The sequence below is a fragment of the Pseudorca crassidens genome, chromosome 17 (assembly GCF_039906515.1).
Source record: "Pseudorca crassidens isolate mPseCra1 chromosome 17, mPseCra1.hap1, whole genome shotgun sequence".
In the NCBI taxonomy this organism is placed as follows: domain Eukaryota; kingdom Metazoa; phylum Chordata; class Mammalia; order Artiodactyla; family Delphinidae; genus Pseudorca; species Pseudorca crassidens.
This window is the reverse complement of record NC_090312.1, coordinates 25,686,409-25,707,107: the sequence shown is the minus strand read 5'-3', so window position 1 is coordinate 25,707,107 and position 20,699 is coordinate 25,686,409. Positions and strand designations below refer to the sequence as shown.

Genomic DNA, 20,699 nt, shown 5'->3' with positions numbered 1-20,699 from the left:
ACAGTAGAAAATAGAAGATATAAATATGAACAATGTTTCATTTATAAGTGTTTCAGAATTACAAGCCATTTATGTTCATTAATTACATAATCATTCTCTTATTTTTCATTCCTTTTTTCTTTGTCTCAAAAGATACACTAAGGGTACAAATTGAAAGATACTGATTCTGCTGATGTACACGTCTCTCACATGAGCCTTATTTATAACAAAACAATTCATTTACTTTAGTTGATTATGCCAAACAACTGTCTTCCATGAACAAAAGGTCTGTCAAGTTAATTATATATTTTTATTGACCAGTTGTTAATCTAAAGTGGTATATTTTCGGGCCAGTCATTGAAAAAGTCCTTCATGCTTTTTCTAAAGGGTTCCAATTTTACATTTATTCATATAACGATAATAGTTCACTGGGCACTATTTACTACTCAATACTAAGAACTGTGCACATGTGATCATGTTAAATCCTAATAATCTATTTATGAGATGAGCATTATTATTCCTATGTAAATTAGAAAACTCAGACTCAGGTGATGAGGTGAGGTGTCCAAAGTCAGCAATTAGTAAGAAGACAGGATTTGAATTAAGGCACATTTGAAGAATACTGGTTTGCACTCTTCCCATAGATGATGTTGGAAATCTCAGCAAGTTTCAATTAATAGGACTTTTTAAGGCTATACAATTAGAAGATCCCTTAGATATTTTTCTCAAAGAGATAATGTGTGTTGGTAATAAGAGTGAAAAAATAGCAACTAAAATTTTTGAGTTTTCATTTATTTTCTCCAGCCATTAAACCAAAATCCGTTTTACAGAACAGCATATATTTAATCACTTAGCAGTGTCATAAAAAGAAAAAAAAGGAAAAAGGCCATGAACAATAGTAATTATAATGAATGATATTTCATTGTTGTAGAAAATCTTTAATTTAATAGTAGATCTAAAATATTTTGTCAAAGCTTCCTGTGAATATATAATTAAGATCTTTAACAGAAGAAAAATAAAATTAGTAAAAATGTAGGGTTGCTTCTCTTTTAATGGCAAATATTCATTTCCTTCCTTATCTCCAAAAATTGTACATTCTAAAATATAATTTTATGGTAAATTCAAATTACAAGCTGTATAATGTAATTATTTCATTTGCTGAATTATTTTAACACCATCTTTATGGAAAATTGGTTTGACAATTGGAGAGAAGGTCTCAATAATTAATTAATTAAAAGTTAATTGTATTTCTTTTTCTTATGTTTTACCTTAAGTCCAGATGAATAATAAGACTAGAAAGAGGAATATTTAAGATCATTAAAATTTTAAAATTAAAGTTTTGAGCAGTAAACAGAACTATTTAAATAGCACTCCTATTTTTTATTTAAGAAATAAAAAAATAACTCACTTGAAAATTGAATTGCAAATCCAGATTTGCTGATATAAAAGTCCGTGTCGAACTGGATGGTTACTATGTTGAGGGTGCTGTGGATTCCTTCAGGAATAAGAGAACCACTAATTTCCTTTAAAAGCATATCATTTTCTGGTGGACCATCCCAAACTCGGAGTATATCATGCGATGCTTCCGTATCAAAAGCAAGAAACTGTAGGCTGTGGGAGAACCATATATCTCTGATTATCTTAAACATGGATTCAGTTTTAAATAAAGAATATAACAAATATTCATCTTGCTTCTACTAGATATTCCTTTTATTCTATCAGATAAAAATGAATTATGTAAACTGCATATATAAACTTAATGAATTTTTCTTGAGCAGTATAAATTTTTTTTAGAATATGATTAAATGTACTATTATATCACCTCTGCAAATTATAAAAACTTTGGGTATACAGACTATCCCTGACTTATGATGATTCAATTTAGGATTTTTTTGCTCTAAGATGGTATAAAAGAGATATGCATTCAGTAAAATCTGTACTTTGAATTTTGATCTTTTCCCAATTGTGATATGCTGTATGATACTCTCTCACGATGCTGGGCAGCAGCAGGGAGCTACAGCTCCGTCAGTCACAAGATCACAAAGACAAACCGCCAATACATTTACAACCATAATATACCCATAAAACCATTCCATTTTTCACTTTCACTATAGTTTTCAATAAAGTTACGTGAGATACTCAACACTTTATTATAAAATAGACTTTGTGTTAGATGATTTACTGTAGACTAATGTAAGTGTTCTGAGCATGTTTAAGGTAGGCTAGGCTAAGCTATGATGTTCAGTAGGTTAGTTATATTATATGCATTTTCAACTTATGATATTTTCAACTTACGTTGAGTTTATCAGGATGAAACCCGAGGAAGATCTGTACATTCTTTTCAGTGTTCATGACTTTTAACTGTGGCAATGGCAGGTGACACTTAGAGGATCTCATATGTGCCAGGCACTGTGCAAAATGCATTACATCGATTTTCTTCCTTTAATTGTTACCATGACCCAATGAAGCAGGAACAATTTTTATCTCAATTTTACAAAAGTAGCAAATGGGGTTGAGATAGATTAAATAAGATTGCTCAAAGGGTGGCAGAGTCATGAATTGAACTCAAGTTATCTAATTCCATAGTATGTGTCATTTCCACTGTTTCAAGTTTTTTGTTTGTTTTATCAGACTCAAATGAGGTTTATTCCGCAAATGCAAAAATGGTTCACATTCAAAAACCAGCGATTACATTTCACCACAGTGGCAGATATAAGGAGGAAAACAATCACATGAAGATCTCAATATACACAGAAAAAGTATTTTAAAAATTCAGTATTCATTCATAATCATCACACCCAGTAATCTAGGAGTAAAAGGGAACTTCCTTAATGTGAAAGTGTCTACCCCCAAAAAAATGCACAAAAAAGGAAAAAAAAAAAGGTTTCATGTTAAATCTATTTTGCTTTGTGTCTAATCTAGACAAAATTAATGTCTGATTTTTTTGCACCTAATGCCAAAAATTAGAAATCCAATTATATCAACATGCTTAACTCTCTCTCTCTCTCTCTCTATATATATACACACACACACACACACACACACACACACACACACATACCACATTCATGTGTGATATGTGATCTGGGTTGTAATTTAATATCAAATATTTTTCTTTAATTTTTAAAAATACCAGAATTCTGTTGAGTTTAGTATTTTCACATTTACTATTTCTAATATTTAAAATAAAACAATACGTGATGTATCTTAAAGAAAAGTAGGCTGAGGTTCGATTCAATTTGTAGCTGCAAATTGCCTTGCAAAAGTAATGTACCAGTTCACACTGCATCCAACAATACATGGAGTACACCTTGCAGCATGTTATTTGAAGGACAATATTGGTTTCCCATAAAACTGCCTTCATCACCCATAAGCCTGTTCGAAAATCCATTTATATAAAGCAGCAATTCTTTTTTTTTTTTTGCAATACGCGGGCCTCTCACCGCTGTGGCCTCCCCGCCGCGGAGCACAGGCTCCGGAAGCGCAGGCCCAGCGGCCATGGCTCCCGGGCCCAGCCGCTCCGCGGCATGCGGAATCCTCTTGGACCGGGTCACGAACCCGCGTCCTCCGCATCGGCAGATGGACTCCCAACCACTGCGCCACCAGGGAAGCCCCCAGCAGCAATTCTTAATGTCACTGTTTTGTGAGTGATAACACAATTGTTAGCTCATATGTCAAGGGGAATTTGTTCATTTACTAATTCATCCCTAGTCATAACAATAATAGTTAAACTAGAACTGAGAGCAGGTGCGCCTTGGAAACCTGACTGGTGTTAATTTAGGAGGCTACGGTTCTGCCATCATCTAAGAGGAAATTATGTGAAGAACTGTGAGCCACCTAACGAAACTCAGCAGGAACAGAACTCTAACATGGTTAAAGGGGAAGAGAGCAAATGCTTCAGAGATATGCCTAAATCTAGGGAAGACAGGGAATAGGTACTGGGTCCTCTTCCATTCTTATTTCTTCTAAATGTTCATGAGGCTGAACTCACGACAGTGATCTGCACAACTCTGTATACCTATCAAAATGATGGACTCAGCGTCTTAAGTCATGCAGAACTGAAAGTATAGCATTGCCAACAAGTAGGAAAAATTCGCACCTTCTGTGTGCCCTCTTATAACTGAAAAGCTTCTCTATAAGGGGCTGTATGAACTACTGTTGTGGACCACAAATCAATAAATCATGCTTATGAATACTTTTTTTTCATATTTTAAACGTATAAAAACCATGTTTTTCTTTGCCAAGGTTAAAAAACATTGAAAAATCTTGATATTAATTGATATTGTATATAGAGGCTGATCAGGGAAATTCAGATTCCCTGGTCATTTTGAAATAATAAAATCCATTTACCTGACAATGTTTCCTGGATCTACCTCAATCATCCACATGCAACGCAGATTATTATCATATGGAAAGGGATAACCAGGAGATAAGATTCTTCCTGATGATTCTCCTTTAAAACGACCTCCGCATTCGGCTAGTAAAAAATTAATTCAATTTTAAGTCACAATTTAATGCCAATCTTTCTAAACAATCTACAAATTTCTCAATAGTATATATTTTTTCACCTGAAGGAAAATAGAGATTGGTTTCTCCTCTTATTGAAAGTATATATTTGTATATGCTTTCTCAGTTTAAGGTATTAATTGAAGCAAGAACATACTGTACAATAAAAAAAGAATCTCAAGTCAGATCATATAAAAATAGTATAATAAACCTAATTAGGGAATTGAAAAAGTACACACTCAAAACTCTGAGTTTAGGCTTCCAAACATTTTAAGATGTGTTGTTAAATAATGATAATGTAAAAAGGGGAAACAGATGGCAAGTTGCTCACTGCTAGTTGATTGTAGGCTGAATAATTCATCTTACTACCTTACCTCTGAGAAAAACTAAGCTTTACTGCAGTCCCTCAGGCCTCCTAAATTTCATTGTCCTTTTATTCCCCTTTAAATCACTCTAAACTCTTTCGCTTTTAACCTCCCGAAAGTCAAAATGGCATTTTTATTAAATTTTTCTTCAGTTAAATCTAGCTCAGTTTTGATTTAAACTGAAATCAAACTGGTCTCTGATTTTTATAAAATTTATCAAATTAAAAATGTAAGCATCATCATACAATATAATAAAAATTTTATCTTCTGGGGAATTCCCTCTCCATTTTAATAATATTTAATATATTGGGATATCTGGAATGATTTTACTTGGATAAGCAAATAATCTAGAAAGAATTCTCTTTCTAGAGAAGAGAGAAAGTAAATAGTTTGCTTAATTAGTATATTGCTCTGCATCTCTAAATCCTAGAAACCACAGTGTAGTAATACATTATACATTTGAAAATTTTCCAGATTATCATAGTACCAAAAAATAAACCAAATCCATACTATTTTACTTCTTGCTTAAATATTTGAATATACTGCTATATTTATTTTGCTTGTTCTCTGCAGTGTTACTGTCTTACTCAAATTCAATGACTGAAGTAACAATCTTGGATTTTGTTTTGTTTTGTTTCGATTATTAGAGCAAAGAAGGTCAAAGACAGAAAGTTTCAGCATTTGGAAAAGACCTAATAATATCGAATATCATAGTTCAAACCTGTAGGCTCTATTCATGTAGGTAAAATTGTTTCAAAGATTTTAGGTGTTACATTTTAGCACACTATGATGGTTAGTCTTATGTGTCAACTTGGCTAGTCTACAGTACCCAGTTATTTTATCAAACACTAGTTTAGGTATTGCTATTTATAGACCTGGTTAACATCTACAATCAGTTGACTTTAAGATTACCCTTGATAATGTGGGTAGCCTTCATCCAATAAATTAGAAGGCCTTAAGAGGAAGAGCAGAGTTTTCTAGAAAAGAAGATATTCTCCCTCAAGCCTGCAGCATTAAGTCCTGCTGGAGTTTCTGGACTTTTGACCTTCCCTCTGGATTTTGGGCTTGTCAGCTCCCACAACTGCATGAGGCAGTTCCTCAAAATAAATACATTTCTTGATGACAGATAGACAGATCTATATCTAGATCTACTAATCCTTCTTCTCTGGAGAACCCTAACTGATACACATACCTACAGAGGGCTAAGCAAGTTTATTTTGTATTGCAACATTAGCTTAATTAATTTATAATAATAAACTTAAGTTGTTATTATTATTTATTTATTTTTTTTTTTTGCGATACACGGGCCTCTCACTGCTGTGGCCTCTCCCGTTGCGGAGCACAGGCTCCGGACGCGCAGGCTCAGCGGCCATGGCTCACGGGCCCAGCCGCTCCGCGGCATGTAGGATCTTCCCGGACCGGGGCACGAACCCGTGCCCCCTGCATCGGCAGGCGGACTCTCAACCACTGTGCCATCAGGGAAGCCCTTAAGTTATTTTTAAAGTGAATAAAAAGATATCTGTATTCAAGAAGTTACCATCACTTACTGAGGTTTTTCTCATTTTTTAAATAAAAATTTTGTTGGATAACCTAGAACTGTATAGCTATAATAATTCATTTTTCATCATTTTAATGATTTATCACTATTATTGGTATATATTTCTTATGAGAACAAATTTGACTTCATTCCTCCAGATTAATTTTTAAGCAACTTCAAGGCAAACTGGAATTTTGGGTACTGTGTTTATCTTGAATCTAAACATACCTCTTTCTTTTTCTATATTTCTTTGGTACAAATATTATTGGTATTTTGATTTCAAATGAACCAGTGTGATATACCATACCACTGGGGTTCATATTCTGACAGAAGTCTTACATTTGTAGATAAAAATGAAGGTGTAAAGGTTAAAGTTCTTTGGCTTTGGTGTCTCAAAAATTAATTTTTGTTTGCTCAATGTATAAGCTACAGAAACATAATTACCTAGAAATAATCCATATAATTGAGAAAAAGTTTCTTATTTGGCAAAGGCAAAAATATAATCATAATAGATATTTAAGGTTAATGGGCATAGAAAATTATGATTTTAGGCCAGGTGGTAAAGCTATTAATTATTGCCAGTAAAGAACACCATCTAAAATAGAATTTCATCTTCTGTTCTCATGGAAGTCATAGCATGACACACCATGTGTCCAACTCTTTCAGCTGTTATTCCTGATCAACCATCATTAAAAAAAAAAAGATTACCCTTCACATGAAATCTTGAGCAGTGTCACGTCATTAAATTTTGACTTGGCAGATTCATAAACATAAAGTGCATTGATTCATTGCAAACAAAATTAAAATCTTCTTTCTGATCCCAGACCAAATGTCCTATTTGCATAAAATTTTTCCAAAATATGAAAAATGTCTTCACCTTGGTTCAACATATAAGGAAAATATATGTTTTTTAATGTATTTGTTTATGATTTAAATTTTAAAGACAACATGGTAAGTCAGTATTTACAAGTTTATACTTCTGTGCTATTGCAACCCTTAATGATTTTCTGAATATATTTCATATTTACATCAAAGAACATAACTTCAGAGAGAACTAATCAGTGCTACATTGTTCTCATAACCAATGACAGTGGGTTGATTGTTGGTCATATTCCAGAATCTCAAGCTTTGTCAATTTAGGTTGTTACTGTAGTATTATCCTCATAATCTATCCAAAATTCAGATGCCATCTGAAAGGAAAGCACTATAATTGCATTCTGTTTAGACAAAAGTATGTTTGCTTTCTGTGTGAATCACTGTTTTAATAAACCAATAGAAAACTCATGTCATCAAAAACACTGCAATTAGTTGTAAGACCTCTAATAACTAGCATTTCATTTTTTTCTATTTGAATTCCTTCAAGTTTTGTGGAGATTCCTATGTTGACTATATCAACTAACAAACATTAAAATTTGTCTCAAAAGGTCCAGGTCTCCAAACTCATCAAATTGTATACATTAAACGTGCATTTTTTTTTTTTTTTTTTTTTTGCGGTACGCGGGCCTCTCACTGTTGTGGCCTCTCCCATTGCGGAGCACAGGCTCCGGACCCGCAGGCTCAGCGGCCATGGCTCACGGGCCCAGCCGCTCCGCGACATGTGGAATCTTCCTGGACTGGGGCACAAACCCGTGTCCCCTGCATCGGCAGGCGGACTCTCAACCACTGTGCCACCAGGGAAGCCCTGTGCATTTTTTAAAGATACCAATTACAACTTAATAAAGCTGTTTAAAAAAAAAAGTTTAAGTCAATTTTATCCATATGGGCCTGACACAGAATGGATTTGTGCTTCCACAAATGCCATTCAGAAATAAGAATTGCTAAAGAATCATGTTTGTTCCCTACTGAGGAGTTAGTGTTTTGTTTAAATGTTTTGATATTGTTTAAGTATCTTTTCTTGTCCTAATATTCCAGCCTGGCACTATTTGATATTGGAGCAAAAAAAGAAAAAAAAAAAGCAGATGTCTTTATCAACACTTTTCTATCCACCCTGCTTCTCACATAATACCCAGTTATTTGTTAATCAATCTAAAGATGGTAGCAATAAAATTGTATTCCAGCTATACAAATAAGAGAGAAAATGATCAATCTATAGCTTCATATAGGCAATATATCTGATATCACTGACTCTCACATTGCCTTTTGTTACTGAAATTCATTTAATTATGTCATGATACATACACATAAGAAAAACATATGCACTTTTAGTTTTTGAAAAAGTATATAAAGACTTTGAAGTTATTGAGAATAGTTTACTGTTTTTTAATCTAGCTTGATACCAGCATAAGCAACAATTTTGTATATAAAAACAAATCTAAAAAAACCCAAAAAAACACACAAAAAACAAAACTGGTCAATGTGATTCAATAAATGTGTATGATTAAGAGTTTCAGCATATTTTTGTAGTGAGTTAAACTTTGTATCAAGATAAGATAAACATAATGGCTTCAAACCATTTTTTACCCAAAAAAGAGAATGTACTTACTGGTAAGATTATGAAAAGAACCCTCTCACTCTCCACAAATCTGAGCTATGAATTCATTAACTTTTTCATTAAAGTATGAGTTGTGTGTGGACAGATTGAATAACTTGAAAAGGTACAGTACATTTTAATAACACTTCCATAGAAGTATTTCATGAAAACCTAAAGCAGTATCCTACCAATACAGGATGGCAGAGGGTAGTCCCATGCCCTTCTCTCCCCTGTCATGCACTTGAGAAGGCTACTTCCATGGAGAGTATAGCCTGGATTGCATCCATAAATGATAGTGCTACCAGCAAAATGGCCTTGGTCACTGATCTTGTATCCAAATTGTGGAATGCCAGGATCCTCACAATGTGAAAGTTCAAAACCTATGAGAAAATACAAGTTTATTAAAGACAAAATTTAACAGGAAGATTAAAACTGTACAAATCATCCCTTTTTATTTTTTTATATGATTACATGCTTTTCCCTGGTTTTATTACTCTTACCGTATTTAATTTTGTTCGTTTACAGCCACCATAGAGAGCTTTTTCTCTCAAAAATTAGAATTTGTTGTATTATTCAAATTTAGCAATGCTACCCCATGGTCTATATGACTATATCATAACTTATAGTAGTAAGATTCTTGCCTGCTTCAAGTGATTTGCAGCTAATAGATTCTGACCAATGTAACTATTATGATCAAATAATGAAAAATTAAAATCCATACAAAATATGTGAAATCATAACTATCCAAGTAACAAATGTCTCCACTGCAAATATAACTTTAGACTGCTTTACTTTTATAGTCTTAGAAGAAAGTGAAATAGCCTTATATTTAAAATATACTTTATCAAGAGTTAATATAACACAGTAATCAGTTTGAAGAACTCTGAATTTTTATTTTCTGCCTTCTTCAGAATGTACGACTCTCAAAATTTCTCACAAGGAAAAAAAAAAAGAGTAGGGTGTAGAGAACATATTTTTGATTTCTAAAGGGTTGGGGCTTTCCACATGACTTTTGCTGGAAACTTGTGATCTTGGGCTAAGTGTAACACTTGAGAAGTTAAGTTACAACTGTTTGAGTAGTGAGAGAACTGCAGAGATGAACCTAACTCTGAAGGGGGTTTGTGTTTACATTTCAAGGAAGAATGAGACCCAGAACCTTACAGATGTCTCTAGATTATAAAACTTGGAGACACAGGAGGCTAATCTGACTATTGAAACCCTAAATTTACATTCCAAAGGTTAGAATAAAAACCGAGAATTCTTTCTATCCCACCTCCAAAGAGCAGAAGTTTTTTTCTTCCTCCTTTCAGGAGAGGAGTTAAAGAAAACTATCTTAAGCACAGCACGTGCATTTTTCTTTATTCCTTGTCCCTGGTCACTTGTGTAGATCTTTCCATCTGATTTTCATCGTGTTACTACAGGGGTAAGGACTGGGTCAAAGGGATGCTGACACAGTTATTATTATTACTATTATTAATTATATCACTTAAATGATAATAATTAATCTCTGTAGATCCAGAATACCTTGTGTGTGTATTCAGAATAAAATTAATAAAGATGAATATTAAAACAGTCATAGCACAATTCACTATTAAGATACTGAAAGAACTAGAAAAAGGTACTTCAGAATGTAAATCAAACATGACACTAGTTATCAAAATCTAACCTCCCTAGCTAAGGAATTCTTCTGCCCTTAATGTTTTACAAATTACATAAATGTACGATAAATGTAAGATATAATGAATGCACCAACAATAATTAGGTGCTAAATTATATCAATTATAGCTTCTGGGACTAGAGGATTATGATAAATATTCCAGATAGCTTCATGAATTAGGGAAGTCTGTGATTTCAAGACAAATGATATTTGACAAAAGGAGAACTTTTTTATGTACATCTTAAATCATATGATAGTCAAAAAGAGATTTGTATCTCTTTTGTAGGCACAGATCCTTGACCAAATTAATCTAAATTTGAACTAGAAAGCAAAAAAGGATTTATTAGCTCACTGATGACAAATCACTAATTTATAGTACTGACTTCCTAGAGTGTCAAAATAAACATAAAATTACCAGAAATGTACAGCTAGAAGTACTGAATTTACACTATAATTCTGTATGTTAAGGTCTACATTAGCTCTTGGAGAACATAAGGAGCTCTTCCTAGTCTCTTCTAGGGGTTCTTCATCTTTCCCTCCTCTGTTAACCAACAGAATTATTTCACACACCTTAATTAATTTACAATCATTTGTTCAATAATGTTCATAAGTGAGTGTGATTCTTAGAGGCAATTATCTCTAGGAGACAACTGAAAAATAAGCTAAGATAATGTTGTTGAGAAACTGAAATTTATGAGACAGTTAAAAAACCTTCAGGAATTTCCTATATGGGTCAATCTGTGACAGCCTCATTAGGGTGAAAATATGTTAAAATAAGGCAAATGCAAACAGCTTCAGAAACAGAGCCATACAAGAGGTTAGAAGTTGTTAACTCAAATTATGACATATATGAGATATAAAGGATACATGGTCAGGCAAGTCAGCCTTTCAAAAACAGAAGTAGAAACAACAGAAGTAGTAACAAAATTTTTAGGACATACTGCTTTGATTGGATCTGCACACTTAACACTACATTTAAAATGTCCCTGCTTGAAAATAACAAGTTTGAATTCCTTTTACCAGACATAATATTCAGTTTATTATTCAAGATTCAGCCACTTTTGAGTTTTACCACATATCATTTATCAAAATAAAAATGGAAATTAAGCCCTCTTTTCAAGGTTTATTACCAAATTCATCCTTCCTTAATTTGAATGCTTTGTAAATGTGGTTGGCAATTGCTGGTGATGAGGTATAACGGAGATATTCTTTGTAAATTAAGATAATTTATAATACTTTGCATTGTAGATGAAAATGCACATGGACAACAGTACATAAGCTACAAAGCACAACATAATTTAGTCCAATTTGGTGGAATTATTGTTGCTTATTCATAAATATTCAAAACTGTCTTATTCTTTTTTTTTTTTTTTTTTTTTTAACGGTACGTGGGTCTCTCACTGTCGTGGCCTCTCCCGTTGCAGGAGCACACGCTCCAGACGCACAGGCCCAGCGGCCATGGCTCACGGGCCTAGCTGCTCTGCGGCATGTGGGATCTTCCTGGACTGGGGCACGAACCCGTGTCCCCTGCATCGGCAGGCGGACTCTCAACCACTGCGCCACCAGGGAAGCCCTGTCTTATCTTTATGGAAACATTCAGCTGCCAGTCTTTTCATTGAAAAGCTCAAATACTTGAAACTGACAAATAAAGATGTGTATGAAAAAACATATACTATAAATATTCACCATTCCTTGTGCAATTTGATACTCTGATGAAATGAAAATTTCTAGAGCACAAAATGAACTGAAAATCCTCAATTACCTAAATCCTTTTGACTTGCTAAATAACTTAAACTGAGATCTAATTCCTTTCCTGCCACCATATAGCAGATTTCTTTAAGGATTTCTAACATTTTAAAGTTACTATTTGAAATCTACAAGACAGTAGAAAGGTCAAAACAACAACTTCACCATCTGGTACTATGGAATAGTTGCTTCGGATTAATAGTAATATTAATTCAGATTAGTTTTCAGATTAATATTTACATTAATTGGTTCATATTCACATTAATATTGTTATTAAGAAATAAATAATGCAAAACAAGTTAAAACTCCTTTTATGTCTGTCTCCAATCCCTTTCTGGTCTTTCCCTACTGAGAGCTAGCAAATATTCTCAATTAGTGTATTATTTTCACACATAATTTATATTTTTAACACATATCTATACGTCTATGAACAATATATAGTATGATTTGCAAGCATCTGTACATTTCATGAATTATACAATTAAAATAAGTCTTCTAAGCCTTTATTTTTTGTCCAGCATTGCGTTTTTACTTTTATATTTACGCACACACATACATACACACTTTATTCATTTTAACTACTAATGATATTCCATTGGAGGTATACTCCAAAATTGATTTACTTATTCTCCAGCTCATGGACATTTATATTGTTATATTGCTTATATTATTCATTGTTATAAAAATGCTATACTTCTATGTCCCCATTTGCACATATGCAAGTGTTTCTATGGTGTATGCAGCATGTAGGGATTCATAGATCATTTTCTCCTCAAGATTAAATCAAAATCTGCTAATCTCCTATTTAACTTCTGCCTTGGCCAATGAAAGATAAATAGTTCAATCCCTGCGTCAACATAATTTCTGTTCAATTTGTTTATGAATAATTGTGGATTCACATAGGGTGATGTTATATCTGGTTAGCAAAATAGTAGCAATAGTACAATAAGGCAGATGGCTTAGAAATATAAATGATATCTGAAAATCACTTTTTGAATGTAAGTAAGCATTTTTGATGTAACTAAAATAAGAAGGTCCTTATATGCTTTATTTCTTTGAAATCCACCTAAAATGTAAGTATATATTTAATACTGTTAAAGTGAAATTTTAGAGTATTGAATGATGAATGAAGATATGTTAATTTTATGTACTAAAAGTAAGAACTTTCCAAATTGCTAAATAAAAAGGGAATTAGATTGCTAATAAGGAAACTGAGAAAGTAATAAGATAAATATGTTAGAGAAACATATCTTTTTTTAAACCAAAAACCTTAATAAAAGTTTAAATAATAAAGCAATATTCTACCATAATCTTAAGCTCTATAGAATTCTTTGGTGGATTTAATACATAATATTTAGCAGAATAATCTTTAAGAATGATATTTAAGATTTGGTTATTAAATTCCACTTAATCCATGAGTCCTGCAAGGAAAAGTCTTATTTTAGAATTCTTTATATTTAAATAAGGATGTATATAAAGCAGAATGTCATTTTAAAATTCACAAGCAGAAAATAATCCACGACCATACATAACACTGTGATAATCCTCTTTGGTTCAGACATAAGGAAAATAAAGAGAAGAAAGCACTGAAGAAAAATTATGTATTCCTTTTTTCTCACTAATCAAACTAATAATCAGACATATCAAACTTTGAAATGACCAACTTTATAAGAATGCTTTAAGAAGACAATCCTTACAGTTTTGAGTCTTGAAAAGCTATATACTTTTTTTTTTTTTTTTTTTTGCGGTACACGGGCCTCTTACTGTTGTGGCCTCTCCCGTTGCGGAGCACAGGCTCCGGACGCGCAGGCTCAGCGGCCATGGCTCACGGGCCCAGCCGCTCCGTGGCATGTGGGATCCTCCCGGACCGGGGCATGAACCCGTGTCCCCTGCATCGGCAGGCGGACTCTCAACCACTGCACCACCAGGGAAGCCCAAAAGCTATATACATTTAATTTAACTTTTTAATTCTATTTGTTGAGTAACTTTTAATGTAATTTATTTACTTACGTAAATTATAATATATCAAATTATATATGTAAATTACCCATTTATATAAATATATCAATAGTAGCAGTGTAATCAAATTTTGGAAAAATCATTCAAAACAGTTACTTTTCCAGCAAGTATTTAAAAGAAAAAAAAAAAAACGAAGTTAAGAGTTTAAACAAACAAACAGAAAAGCTTGTGCAAATGATTGCTTTGCATTTCCAACTGGAGGAATAGGAGATAAGGTAAATAATTATTTTTTCTTTTTAATTGCCGTTGTTCTAAATCCCATGTATAAAGTTCTGACTAGAAAATATGTTACTCAAAGCTTTTCCCACGATTTAATCTTTGGGCATGAAAAAGTAAGTGATATTATTAAATATGCTAGTTTGTGTCTTGCACATCTTAAATTTGTACATCATTCTGGATAGTGGGATTCAGCTTTGCCTGAATGTTAATTTTTAGCCATCAGCCAAATTTAGTATATGCATAATTGGCTCAACCTAGACATATCTAAAAATAAATTTTACTAGATATCACCAAATTTCTCCTATGTGACTATACCAACTTACATTCCCCAAAGTTCATGAGTTTCAAGTTCTTCAAATTATCATTTAGTATCATACCACTTTTTAATTTTTACCAATTTTGGCAAACATACAATAGAAAATTATGTTGGCTTTAATTTTCATTTCTTAATTTCTATCAAGCACTTTTTGTCTTTTGCTTATTGTTACTGGAATTACCTCTACTGTGAAATTTTTTGGCCCATATTTTCTTTTAGACTATATTTTTAAATTGATTTGTAGGATTCCTTTCTATGGAGTGTATGTTTTTCTATTATATTGTAAATATCTACTTCTAAAATATATCATTTAAATTTTGTGTTTATGGTATATTTCCCTATAGAGAGATTTGTAAAAATAATAATAATAATAATAAGGACTGGGACTTGGTCAATAAAACAGAAGCCACTTAGATATTTTGAGTTGCTCAAATTCAATACAAGAAATTAGAGGGAAAATACAAAGAAATTCAGAGGGTGTGAAGGTCAGAAGATCACTGCTGGTTTTCAAGAATCCAGGAGTTCAGGGAAGCTGCTGCCACATACAACCACCTGCCAGCACCACACTCTTGCCTGCAGATGCTGCTGGAAAATAATGGCTTCTTTATCCATCCTACCTTTCAGCTCTCACATGTTTGCCTTTAATTGGCAGAATCTAAGGAGAGATTTTGGCTGGCAAGAGCAGGGGAAATGCAGTTGCCAGATTTTTAGTCTCTACACTTATGGGAAGTGCTTAGAAGGGCAGGAATGCTCCTGAGTATTGAGAGATTTTTGCTCATGTATCTTCTTTGAGAAATCTTTCTTCGCCTTAAAGACACAGCTATTCTAGGCCACATTTTTTTCTAAGCGTTTTAAAGTTTTGAGACTTGCATATGTCTTCAATCTGCCAGAAGTTAATTTTATATAAGAAGTAAATTAGTAGGTCATTACATATTTAAGCTCAAAATTTACAAAACTTTTAAGATGTGAAGGTTATGAAGATGACTCTTCTGTTATTCTAACATGAAGAAATTATATCCAATATTGTATATATAAATGACAGGTAATCAAGAAATATTTCTTCAACATTTTAGTAAGAATACCTTGTACTATATAATGCAGCATTAGTCAATACTTCCTTTATTGCCTGGTTAATTTTCAAGATTTAAAGAGTAACAGAAATGCCAAATGTACCTGTTAAGTAGTTTATAGGATACAGATTTACATAGAGTAACATTGTTGCTTCTGTGTAATCTACTTATTTTCTACTTGCATTTGCACTGAATAAATTATATACTAAGAGTAAAGTTAGAGTTAATAGGTCATCTGATTATTTTTCATGGTTAACATTGTCAAGACCATATTGGTAACTAAATTAAAGAGTTTAAATAGGGTAATTTATTATATATTTATAAAGCTAGTATGCAAGAAATGTCATCACAAGGTAGCTATTGCCCATCTTTAATCTGAATATAAAATTTGAAATGGCCATGTTCCATGTAGATTACTAAACTATTTCAAGCAACAAAACTCAAAGGCTAAGAACATCCAGATATATCTGAACTATACCCTTGGGATAATGGACATTTTCAAATGGGATTTTTAGAAAATTAAATGTGCAGACGTGATAACAAGGAGACATCTGGGCCCAGAGGTAATGCCTAATGGCTGGGCATCACGGACTTTTGCCAGATCAGCTTTTGAGAAGACAATCCTATAATCTATCAAAAAGGTGCATTTTAGCTCTTCATTGGATGATTGTTTAAAATACCCAATTCCTTTCTGCTGAATGAAAGTGGATTAACTAGAAATAAATAGAGCCAGAAAAATCTGCAATGAAGCATATTTCCAAGAAATAGAGTTTAAAGATTTCATGAAAAACGTAAGAGATACTAGGCCTAAATCATTCTTTGATAGTAAATTTGGCCAATAAAAAACATTCAGATTCTTAGGCATAAATGACAAAAGTTTCTTTAGGAAGAATTGCATTAACATTTTAAAAAATTATTATTTTTACATTTACTTCAACAGTAAAAAAAAAAAGATGTAAATCCATGGAATTTTAAATATAAAATATCGAAACCTTGGATTGGAGGTAATATAGTATAGTGATTAGGCTTGCGAATTCTAGAGACAGAGGCCCTCAGCTCAATTTCCCTATCTGCACTTATCAGCTATGTCACCTTGGGCAAGTAACAACTTTTCTGTGCTTTGTTTTTCTTCCTCTTCTCACTGAGGATAATAGTACTTCCCTCATAGAGTTATATCTGTATCTAGTAGGTAGTAGATAAATGTTAGCTATTATTTTAACTCTTATATTTAATGTTTTAATAATGTTAAATGCTTCTGTGTGCCTTTTAAATAAAATCTTAAGTCCCTTACTATAGTCCACCTCACCCCTGCCTAGCTTCAAACTTTACCTCTCATTTTGTCCCATTCTCCTTGCTTACACAGCTCCAGCCAAATAACTCAAGCTGAAGTCTCTTAGGCCTTTGGACTTGCTGATCTATCTGCCTAGAACCCTCTACCCTCAGATCTCTTATTATAATTCAGGTATCAATTCATGTGACACCTCCTGAGACACAGTCCCTGAACAAACTGGGTACAGTAGACCTATCTATCCTATCATCCTGTTACAAATTATTTCTAAATGCAGTTCTCTTATCTTTTGTTCATCTCTTTCTTTTCTGTCTTGTCTCACTAAAGAGTTAGCTTCATATGGGCAGGAACTTTGTCTTCTTCAGTGTTCTCTTTATTCCCAGAGCACAAAACACTCCAGTGGAGAAAGACAAAATTTAAACCTATGAATAACTTTCACATTAATAAGTTAATTCCAATAGAGGAATAAAAGGCAAGATAAGACATGTGACCAAAAAGAAATGACATTTCTACAACTCAGCCTTCAGAGAGAAACACAGTAAAAGACATCAGATTTAGGAATGCATTCTTGAATGTGTATTGAGCGGCTGAGGGGATCTGGTCAGAGTATCCTATCAGGTTTTGCTAAGTTCTATTATTGAATTATCCAGAGCAGAGTGATGTTTTAGGGAGAATATTGCATTGAGATCCTAATTTCTGACCTTTTCTTCCAACTTTAGAAGGCCGCAATAGTAATTTTCTCTCACTTTACTCCCCTATACCCTCTAGGAAAGACAACTACATATTTAATTACTTTATGTTGTATAAAGCACCTGAAAATATGCCTCATCTAGATTTTTATTTGGAATAAGATTCAGATTTCTCAAGGGCAAGAGTAACTGTTAGCCATTTTTGAAAAGAATGGAAGAGTGGCCTGACTCAAGGAGGGAGTTAATTCTGAGAAATTGGAGGGATGGAAGAGCAATTGGATTCCCTAATGTTAGTCAAGGTCTGACCAAGTTTGTCACAGAGGTTTTACATTCAACCAGCATAGCTATCCATGCTTCAGTTCTCTAAATCAAACTAGACTTCACCCAGAAAGTAATTTGGGAGAAGAAGGATCTCTCTACAAAAGACTAAGTTAAGAGTTTTCTTGACAACTCTAAAGGATGAAGACTGAAGAGATTTAATTCGCTTTAGAAAAATAAAGGAGTGGGAAATTTTCTCCCCTCAAATGTGGTGTAGCATTTTCATACCAGGTATGTTGTAATTTATTTATTGGTTAAGGAAAGTGAGAGAAGCTCACTGTCTTCTTAGTATAGTAGAACTAAAACTATTAATAATGGGTGAGCCAAGTGATTTTCCTTTCTAGGCACTCAAGAGTCTCTGGACTTCCATGACACCATTAATCACAGAGGCATCTATTAATACAATATCTTTAAACTTATTATGTTTTGGAATATCTGTTACAGCTGTACATCATAGTAAACACTGTACACTGTCTTCTCAATAGCTCTTCTTTTCTTCTCCCTCATGAACAAAACCTTGATTTTGCTCCCAGCAGTAATTGAAGCATATCAGGCAGTATATCATCATAGTCAAATAATAATCCAATATTTTAGTCTGACAAATGCTTCATTTTTCCAGCTTGCCTTGCTGGGAAATTTAGGCATAACCACATAGCCCTGTTTTGGACAAAGAGAGATAAAAGAATGTCTGACAGAAGATTTTGCATTCCTGATAAAAGGGACATATATGGCTGACACTACCTGCTCCCTTTTTCTTTTTGCCTTGAATATGTTCAGTGTTAAAGTAGCCATCTGTGACCATGTCACAACAATCATGAGAACAAGAGTGAACACACTAGGAGTGCTACAGCAAAAGGACAGCGGCATGGCCCTTTAACAACTGAATCAAGATCTACCTACCTTTTCTCTCTTTACAGCTCTCATATGATAAAAATAAATCCTAATTGTTTAAGCCATAGTTAGGTTTACCATTACTTGAAGTCAAAAGTGGCATCTCAACCACTGTTTCCACTAGTTCATTTGCTATTCTTAGTGACTGTATAATGAATGGACTAATAAGACAGTTGAAATAAAACACAACTTAAAGGCCTGTTCTAAAATATTTCTTCATTTTATTCTCAACCAAATGCAATTCTGTCTCTTAAAATGAAAATAACTAGACAACAGCAAATGTCGTTAAGTCAAAAAACAGATAATAGAAAGGGAGATAAAAAATGACTATCATGGGCTTCCCTGGTGGCGCAGTGGTTGAGAGTCCGCCTGCCGATGCAGGGGACACGGGTTTGTGTCCCGGTCCGGGAAGATCCCATATGCCGCGGAGCGGCTAGGCCTGTGAGCCATGGCCGCTGAGCCTGCGTGTCCGGAGCCTGTGCTCCACAGCGGGAGAGGCCACAACAGTGAGAGGCCTGCGTACCGCAAAAAAAAAAAAAAAAAAAAGACTATCATTAGATAGGGCAGGCGTCATTAGATACGGATGGTCATAAAAGGCCTGTTTATGCTAAAACTAGTGAGAAGCTAGGCAAATGGGATTAATCTGAATTAAATTATTTGCTCTATTTCCCTTGAATGTGTTTAGCATGTTCTCTCTAATCTCTGTAACTTTCTTCATCTTATTCCCTTTGCCTGGAATACTCTCCACTATTTCTTTCTGTGATCCACCAACACAACCTTTAATTCTACTTCATTCATGAATCCTTACCTGATCTACCCTAGCCAAATTTCCTCTCTCCTGTCTCTAGTCCTCTTAATGTGAATATTGGAACTCCTCTTTACCTTACAGTGTTCTCTCAGATGTTTCAGAAACAAAGGTGGAATAATCTTAAGGGGAACATACCACAGAATGGCAGGGGTGGGGTTGGGTTTAGAAATGACTGGATACAGGGATTCGAACACAAAGCCTGTTCTTTTCCATTTTCCCCCATGTTTGCACATCTTAGCAAATTCTCTCATGTTCAAAAATTAATTACTGCTTCTAAGAAATTTAGGAATACAAAATATGTGGCCTAGTGCAATCTTCTATATCACAAAAACATTTTACAAAATCAGTATTCAGACTACATGTTAATTTACCAAGAATATGTAAAAAGTTGTAATTGGACTAAAACTGACTAAAGACATTATGAATTGAAATGGCCCCATGAAGAACTATGCATAACATGTTTGCAAAAAACAAAACAAACAAACAAACAAAAATAACCACAATACCATGTGATAACAGCTACATTAGCTGTGGATATAGACTACTGAAAAAGAAGTGTTAAAGAGTAGGTTAACTCTGGCTGAAGGAATCAGGGTAAGCACCAGTAGGGAAATATTTGAAATGGTCTTGAAGTTGAATAGCTCAATTGATGCCCAAGGTGGGTGGGGCATATTGAAAGAAAAAAAAAGCCTGGTTACACATGCAAAGGCTGGAAACCAAAGTATATTTGGAGGATGGGAAGTAGCTTCTTTCAAAGCTAGGAAATCTGTGGTTAACTATTAAGATAATTGCAGATATGTAAAAAGATTGCCATTGTAAAA

The 20,699-nt window shown here is 33.7% G+C and overlaps 1 protein-coding gene across 1 annotated transcript in view; it reads right to left on the bottom strand.

Moving 5' to 3' along the window:
• LOC137210719 (CUB and sushi domain-containing protein 3) overlaps nt 1–20,699 on the bottom strand; it is a 705,705-nt gene that overhangs the window by 306,720 nt on the left and 378,286 nt on the right. The window contains exons 19-21 of the mRNA XM_067712783.1: nt 9,046–9,237; nt 4,330–4,456; nt 1,388–1,590 (exon numbers count right to left, since the gene is read on the bottom strand). Coding sequence (XP_067568884.1) covers nt 1,388–1,590; nt 4,330–4,456; nt 9,046–9,237 — 522 coding nt within the window. The remainder of the gene's footprint in view (nt 1–1,387; nt 1,591–4,329; nt 4,457–9,045; nt 9,238–20,699) is intronic.